This window comes from Diadema antillarum, unplaced genomic scaffold (assembly GCF_040938485.1).
Source record: "Diadema antillarum isolate AM-2024a unplaced genomic scaffold, OU_Dant_1.0 seq00002692_RagTag, whole genome shotgun sequence".
Classification (NCBI taxonomy): domain Eukaryota; kingdom Metazoa; phylum Echinodermata; class Echinoidea; order Diadematoida; family Diadematidae; genus Diadema; species Diadema antillarum.
The window spans coordinates 1-13,412 of NW_027273290.1; the positions used below are offsets into that span (position 1 = coordinate 1).

General features: G+C 39.4%; 1 protein-coding gene across 1 annotated transcript; it reads left to right on the forward strand.

Moving 5' to 3' along the window:
• Positions 1-172: 172 nt before the first annotated feature.
• On the forward strand, positions 173-3,874 carry LOC139715054 (uncharacterized). The gene is made up of 2 exons (XM_071626679.1): positions 173-403; positions 3,501-3,874. The coding sequence occupies exons 1-2, from the start codon at positions 173-175 to the stop codon at positions 3,729-3,731; spliced, it is 462 nt and encodes a 153-aa protein (XP_071482780.1). The 3' UTR covers positions 3,732-3,874.
• Positions 3,875-13,412: the final 9,538 nt, after the last annotated feature.

Sequence of the window (13,412 nt, forward strand, 5' to 3'; positions counted from 1 at the left end):
TGAGATTTGGAAGTCTAAATATGTCAGAAGTGATGCTTTGACTTCAACTGTCTAATAGCACACTCATGTCTGGGTACAATCTGCAAACATTAGTTTCGATTTTCGACGTACTGGTGAAATCTTTCGCTTAGTGAATCAATAAACAGAAAATGTGCACTATACCTGCATCTCAATGCGTAAAGATTTTGTGTATGACATCAGCCACAGGTATGGAACAGATGACATCATTGACCCAGAGGGGCAGCTACGACCCTTGACCCTTGATGATTTGACCCCAGAGCATCTAACATCATCCATGTCGTCTTTAAGATCAAGCACAAGCAGCTATACCAGGAGCAGCAAGAGGATGTCGATGATGACGTCACCCGGGCTTGATGGCAAAGGGTCACATCAACACATCAAGGTATTTAAATGGATTACATCGGTTTATTGCCACTTGGTCTACTATCAGATGGTCTACTTCCCAGTTTGTAAAACACCACTACGGCTAAACTCACTTGGTCTACTATCAATTTCGTCTAGTACCCATTTGGTCTACTTCTCACTTGGTCTAATGCCCAGTTTGGCTACTTATTTTTTCGTCTAATGATCAGATGGTCTAATTGCAGTTTTGTCTCCTTGGACTTTTTCTCATTTTATGTACTAAACTGTGGGTATTACACAAAGTGGGCATAGTCCATCTGGAAGTAGACCAACTGGTAATGAGGGTAAGTGGCAACTGGACTAAGTGATCATTAGACGAACTGGTTGTAGACGAAACAGGATTAGTTCATGTGGATTGAGACTAAATGGCTATTAGATGAAGTGGGATTAGACTATTAGTGATAGATCACTGATTAGATCAAATACCTTACAATTAATAATTCATACACAATGGAATTATGCTTTTTGTCCCCGCCGAACGAGTTCGAGCAGGGGACTATGAAACGTGCTCCGTACGTGTGTGTGTCCGTGTGTCCGTCCGTCCGTGTGTCCGTCCGTCCGTCCGTGTGTCCGTGTGTCCGTGTGTGCGTCCGTGTGTGATCAAAATCTTCAATTTGCTACTTCTCTGTCATTTATGAGCCAATTTTGATTCTGTTTGCTTTATATGATAGCACTACATGGGAGCTTTGAAACTTCTACACAGAATTTCAGTCGTGACCTTTGACCTTGACCTTTGACCTATATTGTACATTTTGCTACAAAATGCTACTCCTTCGCCATTTCTAACCCGATTTCGATTCCGTTTGCTTTATGTGATGGCACTAGGTGAGGGCTTCAAAACTTCTACACAGAATTTTGACCTTTGACTTCTTTGACCTTTGACCTTGATTTTTTGACCTATATTGTACATTTTGCTACAAAATGCTACTCCTTCGCCATTTCTAACCCGATTTCGATTCCGTTTGCTTTATGTGATGGCACTAGGTGAGGGCTTCAAAACTTCTACACAGAATTTTGACCTTTGACTTCTTTGACCTCTGACCTTGATTTTTGACCTATATTGTACATTTTGCTACGAAATGCTACTCCTTCGCCATTTCTAACCCGATTTCGATTCCGTTTGCTTTATATGATGGCACTAGTTGAGGGCTTCAAAACTTCTACACAGAATTTTGACCTTTGACTTCTTTGACCTCTGACCTTGATTTTTGACCTATATTGTGCATTTTGCTACAGAATGCTACTCCTTCGCCATTTCTAACCCGATTTCGATTCCGTTTGCTTTATGTGATAGCACTAGGTGAGGGCTTCAAAACTTCTACACAGAATTTTGACCTTTGTCTTCTTTGACCTTTGACCTTGATTTTTGACCTATATTGTACATTGGCTACAAAATGCTACTCCTTCGCCATTTCTAACCCAATTTCGATTCTGTTTGCTTTATGTGATGGCACTAGGTGAGGGCTTCAAAACTTCTACACAGAATTTTGACCTTTGACTTCTTTGACCTTTGACCTTGATTTTTTACCTATATTGCACATTTTGTTACAAAATGCTACTTCCGGCGGGGACATATGTTACGCACCGCGTAATTTCTACTTTTCCTTGTTGTTTTTTGTGTCTATACTGTAAGTTATTTTGCTCAAGGTTGATATCTACACCTTGTAGGGACCCTAAGGAACAGATTCTTCTGATAAAAAAAAAAAAAACTTTCATTATGCAGAGTCTAATGGATATGAAAATGTGTCGCATAAATCACCTTATTATATTCACATTCTGCTAACTCAAAGAATGTGCTTCACTGTATAATGCAACAAATTGAGTATGATGATTCTTTCCTTTATTTTTTGTTTCTCCATAGACATGTGTCATAGTGGTTTATTGCGGATAATTGTCCCCGCCGAACGAGTTCGAGCAGGGGACTATGAAACGGGCTCTGTACGTGTGTGTGTCTGTGTGTCCGTGTGTCCGTGTGTCCGTGTGTCCGTCTGTCCGTGCGTCCGTGTGTGATCAAAATGTTCAAAATGCTACTCCTTCGCCATTTCTAACCCGATTTTGATTCTGTTTGCTTTATATGATAGCACTACATGGGAGCTTTGAAACTTCTATACAGAATTTCAGTTGTGACCTTTGACCTTGACCTTTGACCTATATTGTACATTTTGCTTAAAAATGCTACTCCTTCGCCATTTCTAACCCGATTTTGATTCCGTTTGCTTTATGTGATGGCACTAGGTGAGGGCTTCAAAACTTCTACACAGAATTTTGACCTTTGACTTCTTTGACCTTTGACCTTGATTTTTGACCTATATTGTACATTGCCTACAAAATGCTACTCCTTCGCCATTTCTAACCCGATTTCGATTCCGTTTGCTTTATGTGATGGCACTAGGTGAGGGCTTCAAATCTTCTACACAGAATTTTGACCTTTGACTTCTTTGACCTTTGACCTTGATTTTTGACCTATATTTTACATTTTGCTACAAAATGCTACTCCTTCGCCATTTGTTACCCGATTTCAATTCCGTTTGCTTTAAGTGATGGCACTAAGTGAGGGCTTCAAAATTTCTGCACAGAATTTTGACCTTTGACTTCTTTGACCTTTGACCTTGATTTTTTACCTGTATTGTACATTTTGCTACCAAATGCTACTCCTTCGCCATTTCTAACCCGATTTCGATTCCGTTTGCTTTATGTGATGGCACTAGGTGAGGGCTTCAAAACTTCTACACAGAATTTTGACCTTTGACTTCTTTGACCTTTGACCTTGATTTTTTTTACCTATATTGTACATTTTGCTACTAAATGCTACTTCCGGCGGGGACATATTTTACGCACCGCGTAATTTCTACTTTTCCTTGTTTTGATTTTATATGGTTTTTAAAACCATAAAGAGAATCTACATCTACATGAAAGCTGGTGTAAACATATATTTTTAATATTTTGTTCTGTATGATCTGTATCTTTATTGGATTCTATGTGGGATTCCCGGTGGAATCCCATTTTCTTTGCTCATTTTTCCACTAAATTAAATACTCTATATCTTTGTATACATCTCAAACTTATTTCTCCTCCAGCAGAGTGAAAGAGATAGCAAAGTGCCAAGAGAACCTGCAATGAGCTCGTCTGCACTGCGAGAGACATCGGAGAACAGACACCTCCGCAAGAAGCTGCAGGCACTACGTGAAGGCAACAGCCGTCTCGTGACGGAGAACCACAGCCTGCAAAACGACCTCGAGACTTGCCAGTATGACCTCAGAATGATCAAGGCACAGGTAAGAATTCAACCATGGCTATCTAAGCTGTAGCATACTGTACTTCAATTACAAGTGGACTGTGCCTCACGTTTTTGGAGGAAGCATTCATTCAATGTGTTAGTCAGGGTCCTTGTGATTGAATTTTAACTTTCGTTGGATTTTTGTGGAGGGTATGAAAACTATACATTTTTGGAAATGTTACAGTATAAGCAATCAGACAAGCAATGTTTTCATTTCCCCGGTACATTTATGGTTTCTATAACCCTTTTATTCGTAGCTCAGTGTAGACCCTTTCATTTGGCAGGCCAGTTTCTATAACCCTTTCATTCCCGGTTCAGTGTAGACCCTTTCCTATGGCAGGACAGTTTCTATTACCCTTTTATTCCCAGCTCAGTGTAGACCCTTTCACTTGTCCGGCCAGTTTCTATAACCCTTTCATTCCCAGGTCAGTGTAGACTTTCATATGGCAGGACAGTTTCTATAACCCTTTTATTCCCAGCTCAGTGTAGACCCTTTCATTTGGCAGGACAGTTTCTGTAACCCTTTTATTCCTAGCTCAGTGTAGACCCTTTCATTTGGCAGGACAGTTTCTATAACTCTTTTATTCCCAGTTCAGTGTAGACCAACGGCGTAGCCAGGATTTCATCTTAGGGGGGGGCGGTTAGTCTGCGAGGGAGCGAAGCGACCGAGCCCGAGCGAGCGGAGCGAGCGAGGGGGGGAGGGTGTGGGAGGGGGGTGTCCCCCCTCCCACGGTAAGAACTTTTTGCATTTGGATGTTGTAAATGGTGCAATTTGATGTATGTTTTTGCGCGTTTTATCGACGTGAAACAGTCCCACTTGTTTATGGTGGCAGTTCATTTTGATGTAGATTATTATTGAAAAATTTGCCTATAAAATGGTATATATTTTAGATTCACTTCTTATATTAATTCTTTTTACTGAATATCATGAACGCGACTGAACCCGAGCGAGCGGAGCGAGCGAGGGGGAGGGGAGGGTGTGGGAGGGGGGTGTCCCCCCTCCCACGGTGAGAACTTTTTGCATTTTGATGTTGCAAATGATGCAATTTGATGCATGCTTTTGCGCGTTTTATCGACGTGAAACAGTAACATTAGTGTAAGGTAGCAGTATATTTTGATGTAGATTATTATTGAACAATTTGCATATAAAATGGTATCAATTTGAATAATCTTCTTGTATTAATTCTTTTCACTGAATATCATGAACGCGACTGAACCCGAGCGAGCAGAGCGAGCGAAGGGGGAGGGTGTGGGAGGGGGTGTCCCCCCTCCGACGGTGAGAACTTTTTGCATTTTGATGCTGCAATGGTGCAATTTGATGCATGTTTTTGCGCGCTTTATCGACGTGAAACAGTAACATTAGTGTAAGGCAGCAGTATATTTTGATGTAGATTATCATTGAACAATTTGCCTATAATATGGTATGATTTAAATACACTTCTTGTATTAATTCTTTTCACTGAATATCATGAACGCGACTGAACCCGAGCAAGCGGAGCGAGCGAAGGGAGAGGGAAAGGTGTGGGAGGGGGTGTCCCCCCTCCCACGGTGAGAACTTTTTGCATTTTGATGTTGCAAATGATGCAGTTTGATGCATGTTTTTGCGCGTTTCATCGACGTGAAACAGTAACATTAGTGTAAGGTAGCAGTATATTTTGATGTAGATTATTATTGAACAATTTGCATATAAAATGGTATCATTTTGAATAATTTTCTTGTATTAATTCTTTTCACTGAATATCATGAAAGCGACTGAACCCGAGCGAGCGGAGCGAGCGAAGGGGGAGGGGGAGGGTGTGGGCCACGGTGAGAACTTTTTGCATATTGATGTTGCAAATGGTGCAATTTGATGCATGTTTTTGCGTGTTTTAACGAGTTGAAAGCAGTCCCACTTGTTTGAGGTTGCAGTATATTTTAGTGTAGATTATTATTGAACAATTTGCCTATATTTAAATACACTTCTTGTATTAATTCTTACACTGAATATCATGAACGCTGTCTGTTCAGCAATCAAACAGAAATAGCATGCACACGAGGTTGTAGATAGGGGCATATCCCCTCCCACACGAAGGGGATTTTGCGTTTTCAGACCTGAAATTCAGCGATCTGGTGCAAATTTTTGGTGCAATACTTTTTCATCGAAGTGTTAAAATCACGGAATTTAGCTCTTATTCCGAATGTGCACCATCTGTGTGTCAGTGTATAAAGTCTAGTGAGGTAGAGCTTAGGGGAAGGGGAATTCCGCCTCCCGCTCGCGGAGCTTTTACGTTTTTAGAATTGAAATAAAGCGATCTGGGTATAGCCACAGTCTACTTATATGCATGGCGGAAGGGGGGGGGAGGAGGGGCGGGTGAGCAGGGAGAAGGCGTGGGCGAGTGTTATCTTCACCTTTCCCTTCCGATGGAGCTTTTGCCTTTTTAAGGTTGAAATTGAGATATCTCGTATACGCATAGGCCTATTTGATGGAATCAACATTTGGGAAATAAAAAAAAAACTGATGGGGGGGGGGAGGGGACTGAGGGAGGAAAGGGTCGATTAAGAGGGGAAATTCCCCTTATACATGAGGGAACCTTGAGTTTTTGGAAGGTATGTGATAAGTCTTGTGCACTCAGAATTATTCATAATTTTTTTTGTAAATCTAAAAAGTGTACTAAGCTAGGGAAAGAGGCACAGAGGGGGAGGGTTTGGGAGGGGGATACCCCCTCCCAAGCACGAGAGATTTTGCATATTTTGAATTGAAATTCAACGATCTGGTGCACACTTTGAGTGAAATATTCAAAAAAATATCTTATTTGATGAAAGGTTGCAAAGGAGACCCGCTTCATGTGCATGCATACAGTATACACGCATTTTTTTTTTCCGCCTCCCAAATCCCCGGTCCAAATCTTAGGGGGGGCGACCGCCCCCATCGCCCCCCCCTGGCTACGCCAGTGGCAATGGTGTATGATGAAACAGAACTAACGGGAATGTATATTTTATACTCAAAGTGCTTGACTTTCATTGAAAAGAATGCAAAACATACTGGTAATACTCGATCTCTTACGCTCCTTCTTTATATACTTCTTTAGTTCTATCATTTTGATAAACAAAGAGACACAATTATAAAGATAATACGATCCAGATAGAAAGCTTGTGTAGCGTGAAGTACACTTACATATTGATACTAATCATTCTTATTTTGTATATAGATAGCTTGAAAAGGCCATAAGGCAAATGAAACTCCGTGAGAGATAGAGATGTACTACATTTTTGCACATAATATAGGCTTTTGTCAAGTTACTGAAAAGATATACTTTGCCGATAGTTGTCGTTTTTCAGGAAGAAAAGAAAGAGAAAAAAAATGGGGCCCTATACATCAAATAATTTGCCCCAGACAATACTAATATAAAACAAATAAATCTTAGAGATGTTAAACGATAGTTTCTCAATAAACGATAGTTTCTCCATACTCATTCAAAAGCTCTGAGCAGCGAACCACACTTTGAGATAAATACCTACCATAAATTAAGAGGTATTTTGGTTGTTCTGTGTTTTTGTTCTACAGAAATAGTTTCTACCTATACTCTCCTTTTCAGGGAGTGAATTAGGCTAGACTGACACACATATTCACAAGCACACACACACACACACACACACACACACACATACACACACATACATTGAATGGTCACTCATACACGACACAAACACAACATATAAATTCTATTACGTACACACACTACCATTACGTATACTCTCTTGGATAACAAATTAATGAGGCTGCAAACTGTATTGTCATACTCAACAATGATACCTGTTGGAGATGAAAAGTATCATTATAAATGATAATCAGTACTTGTATCTTATATATATATATATATATATATATATATATATATATATATATACATCTTTTTTTTTTTTTTTTTTTTTTTTGGGGGGGGGAACAAAATTGTCACACATCTCATTACAGAAATTCACTTCCCTACACATGAGTAATTGAATCTCCGGGTGTGGTCATGAAATCACGCCAAACACATACATGTATTATCATTTGAGGCATCAAATAAGTTAGCCTGTATTTATTCCAACTTGAACAAAACAACAAGAACTTACAAACCATTCCATTTTTCCTTTCACTGGTGCAACCGTCGCAAAATACATACAGAGTGTGATAAATCTAAGACAATTTTACTACATGTACACATAGGAAGATCGATTCAGTGACATTATCCAAGGAAACGGCTAGAACTTTACACATAATTTGCGTGAAATTCTGCACCAAATCCAAGTTAGACATAGAAATATTACAATTAATTCTTTCATAATAAATACCTTTCTCTGCAGTAACTTCCCTTTTTCCCCCACTTGCTTACAACAGCACTTAACTGTCTCTGCTTCAGTCAGCTCAAAAAAAGAGTAATATTACTTGAATTTACGATTCAAAGGTACACATCCAGTAGAAATGTTTGTTCTCAGTACACATGTTTGCCATTTTAAACTTTGCTCTTCACAACAGTGTGTATATGAGATATACGTAGGCTTACTTCATTTTTTTTTTAAACACAAGTTGACGATTACTCTTTCTATTCAGTGCAGGATGAAACAGCTAAAAAAAGACAAATACAGCGTACATAAAAAATGAGCAGATTATTCTTCAAACTGGCAAAAGTAATGCTGTAAGACAGGCTATTGTGGCACACACAATACACATATCATTTTTTTTTTTTAAAATTTAGATTAGCAAATGACTTCCTTTTTTTGAGCTGGTATGAGGGATGATTAAAAAAATACAAAAAAAGGAAACAAAGGAAACATGTGGAAACAATAACAAACAAATGAAAATGAAATGGAAGAAGAGTAAAAGACAGAGAGAGGGAATTGCTACAGTCACAACAAATACCCCAAGTGAGTTACTGTTCTCTGGTACCAAGTGCACATGTGCAACTAGGGAAAACATAGGTGAGATGCAGTATTGGCAAGTTGAGTCAAACTCTTCCAATTTGTAGAATCCACAGGAGCTCATTTTACCATCAGTGGTCAAAGGTCACATGGCCATGGGTCACTTCATAATGCACAGCTTCGTACTGGCATGGTCAACTCCAAAATACATGGACACTTCATTATCATCTTGCTTTATTCCTTAAAAAAAAAAAATCAATGAAATACCCACATTGATTACACTGCAGTAAACACTGCCCAGGTCATATCTTAAAAGACAAGCATATTGAGGGCTGCAGCTAGATAATGCATCTTTTGATATAGAGTAAGCTTCCATTTGCTGTATATGTAAAAGACAAAGGACTTTGGGGAAGTATGACATTGAACAGGTTTTTTTTTTCAATGCAGGAGGAGGTTGAGTTTGGCAAACTCAACAACACCTCAGCGGATGGAACAGCAATGACCAACTTTGGGAGTTGCATGTCATATCTGGGCTTGCTGGTGAGAAGAAATTACAAACACAACAGAAAATAACGCTCTTCTGTTGCAACACTCACAGCTGCAAGCATCCCGAAACTTGCTTGCCAGTTTAGCGAGATGGGCAATTCTTTTCAACTGTTTCCAAAATGCTGTGAAACAAACATCCACTGGTAACAAAGATGTTAATGTCTACTACTCACAGTATATTTGAACACAATGGAATTCTAAGGACAGGCAAGGATTTCCCTGTAAGCCGAGCTTGTTACATACAAATTTGCCCTGTGACACTCGGACAGAAATGGGTCATTTGACTCAAACATAGATATCGAGAGTACTATTAAGAGAAGAGTTGGGAAAGGAGAATAATGATTAGGCAGTCCAGCACAGGTGCACAAATATTGTTGAGAAGCCAGGCTGTTGAGTTGTAATACATGGGGACCTCATAACGAGAATGCAATAACCACGACAATTACCATGTATATCAGGTTTCTCACTATATTATGGCACAAAAAACAAACTAGAAATATCACTTAAGGTGATTAATACCCCCGCCCCGTGACGACAGTCTTACCCAAGGAATGATCTTTCCTTGATATTCTGCCATGTAAATGCCGTTACCATGGCAACGCAGCTTCCGACACGTCCGAAAAATATGTCTTGCACATCTTCCCACCAAGACTATTGTGTGTGCCACATTTCATAAGCTTTTGTCAAAAACTGAGGAAGTAGTTCAATCCACAAGATCTTTCCTTGATCTTCCGCCATTAATATGCCGTTACCATGGCAACGCAGCTTCCGACACGTCCAAAAAATATGTCTTGCACATCTTCCCACCAAGACCAATGTGTGTGCCACATTTCATGAGCTTCAGTCGAATACAGAGGAAGTAGTTCAATCCGCAAGATCTTTCCTTGATCTTCTGTCATTTATATGCCGTTACCATGGCAACGCAGCTTCCAACACGTCCGAAAAATATGTCTTCCACATCTTCCCACCAAGATCAAGGTGTGTGCCACATTTCATAAGCTTTGGTCAAAAAACTGAGGAAGTAGTTAAATCCGCAAGATCTTTCCTTGATCTTCTGCCATTAATATGCCGTTACCATGGCAACGTACTTTCGGGTACTGTGAAAAAATGCGTCTTGCACATCTACAACCAAAGGCACACATCTGCACCAAGTTTCATGGAAATTGGGCAAAAACTGAGGAAGTAGTTTGCAACACAAAATTTTCCATCATTTTGGCTCATAATATGTGAGCTGTTACCATGGCAACATACTTTTTGTCACTGTCAAGAAATGTGTCATGCTGACCTATATCCTAAGACAAACATTCAATATGAATTCCATGAGAATTGGAAGAACACTGATGAAGCAGTTTTGCCATGAAGCATTTTGCCCTATATTTTACCAATAACGCACTTTTTGCCACTGCAGAAATATGTGTCTTGCACATTAACATATTCAGATGAACATCTGTACCTAATTTCATAAAAATTGATCAAAAACTGTGGGAGGAGTTCGCGACGCAAGATTTGTACCCATTTTTGCCCATAATATGCCGTTACCATGACAACATACTTTTGGGTACTGTCAAAAAATACGTCTTGCACATCTACAACCCAAGGCACACATCTGTGCCAAGTTTTATGGGAATCGGTTGAAAACTGAGGAAGTAGTTCGCGACGCATGATTTGCAACGGACCGACCGCCCGACCGACCGACCGCCCGCCCGACCGCCCGACCGACCGCCCGACCGCCCGACCGACCGCCCGACCGCCCGACCGTCCGCTGATTCCTATATACCCCCTTCAAACTTCGTTTGACGGGGGTATAAAGAAGCCCAGCAACGATAACAACAACAAAATGTGAAGAGTTTGGGCTTGCAAAATCACCGTGTTCTACGAGATGGTTTTGCTACAACCGACCTCTTAATTACAAGGTTCTACTGTACGATCAAAATGGTGAACTGGCAGCATCATAACCTTATCATCGCCAAAGACTTAGTTAATATAATCTAATTCTCAAGTGATGGTGTCTCATCAATATCAACCTACACAGTTAAACAACTACACAGACATTATGATATCCCTTTTTTAATCGCCTACAGAGATTTGAGCTCAAGGACAATGAAAAAGATGAAATTGTCTTAGCTAAAAGAGAGCCTTTTTTTTTCTACTTTCATCCTGAAGAGAAAGCTACGTTCCCTATTATGATTTGTAATAAGTTACTGCCAATTCCAATTGTTCAACAACTTGTGCAATTGTTTCATCTTGGCAGGTAACAAACCCATTTCACAGTATGTCCTGAAAAAACATTCAGCACAGGCAGTTCCAAGTAACTCGGCTGCCAAAACCCTTGCGGATTAAATTGAATGGTTTACTTGCTTGCATACAGGATGCCACCTTTGTGACTCCATTACTGTAAAACACAATATTTTCGCGGCATGAAATTTTTGCAAATTGGAGCCTACAGCCTTTTTCGCAGCATGAAATTTTTTTGCGAGGTGCCTCTAACATTCAATGCATATAGTGTAGACAAGAACTTTTGCATTCATTTAAATTTCGCGAACCTTGGCTCTCGCGAAATTCGCAAAATGAAAATGCACACAAACATTCCTCGTTTTACAGTACCTTACTGATATCACAATTTTTTAAAAATACAACTTGCCTTTGGATTCTACATTACAATGTCAGTATTTGAAAGACGACAGGTTACACTACAATGAGAAATACTGTGCATATTAAATCAAAGGACTGTTAAGACAATTGTGTTAACTTTGTGGCATGTGACTAGTCAAAGATTTGCAGTGTTCCTCTAGAGTAAGGCAAGGTTCAAACCTTAAAAACAATGATGACACAATACGAGCAATAATGGCCTGGATGTCTGGTAACATGGATATTGGTATTATTCCAGAAATGTTTCAGAACTGACTACAAGTGAGGGGAATGCGGTCAAATTTTGATTCATTGTTAACTAGAAATGTCGCTATGGCGACTGATGCCTCCGCCATAATGCATGATTCTCCCAATAGGTGTATAGTACAATGTCTTCACAATGTGTGATGACAGTTTCACATAACTGGCAAAATATTGATATGACAGGTTTGTCAGAAATATCTTGAATGTTCACTTTCCTCAAACTGGGTTTGCTATAATTGTCTAAGAGTGCAGGTACATATATTTGGGGAATTGAGCAGTTTTACTTGACTTCTGACCGACCCTGTTATAAGTTTATGCATTGAGTAATTTTCAGGGTATGAAGAAAGAGTGTAATTGCAGTACAAATTTTTTTTTTTTCATTTAAACCTGACCTTTGATCCTCAACCTTTGACCTTTGACCTTCTGGCTGGAAATTTCCCAGAGAATCTCCATTAGGTAATAACCCTAAAAAGGCCGGGGGGGTTTGAATCAACCCCCCCTCGACATTTTTCTTGACTACTCCGCCGCGCGAAATTTTTTGACCGCGCCGTTCGCTGACTTTTTACTTTCAAGTCTCGCGCATCTTTTGACACCATTTTCGTGAAAATTGCGCATACCGTTACGACACTGCATGACGTTTTATAGATGCCTGTCATACCAAAAATGGCTCCAAAACGTGATTTTGTGAATAAAGTCTATGCAAATGGAGTTTTCTCTTCTTATTCATAAAGATACGATTATTTTCACTTTCATAGGCTGAAACTAATTAATTTTAGCATAATTATGCTTGAAAAAGGTTGTGTCATAAATTTTGCAGAAAAAAAATGATAAAACAAAAGGTCGAAAAACAAGGAAATACATAAATTCATAAAACAATAAAATACATAAGAAATTGATTTTGATACCCAATTTTTTTTTCAAGTACATTGTTAGCAATGCTACAAAGATTGTTTTCACCAAAAATTAGGATTCTAGGAGCTGTTTTCACCAAAAATCACGATTCTAGGAGCTTTAATTTCTGATTTAGAGCAAAATGTATGATTTTATGCATATATTAGCATAATTAATTATTATGACAAAAATTTCAATTTCTTTTTCTATAGATTGGTGGAATACGCCACAGGTAGTGCACGTGCCAAATTTCATGGTGATTGCTGCGATCGATGGCCGAGATCTCGGGGGGCACAGAACACCCAAAAAAGCCCGGCCTGGTTAGGGTGAAGTTTTAAAACTAATAATGCAAGCATTGCATATACTAGTATATGAGGGAAACAGTAAAATTTTGAGGATTTGACCTTGACCTTTGGCCCATGACCCCTAAATTCCCTAGATAATCCCTGCCAGTCAGTACATGCATATGTACCAAGTTCCATGAAGATATATTGAACCATTT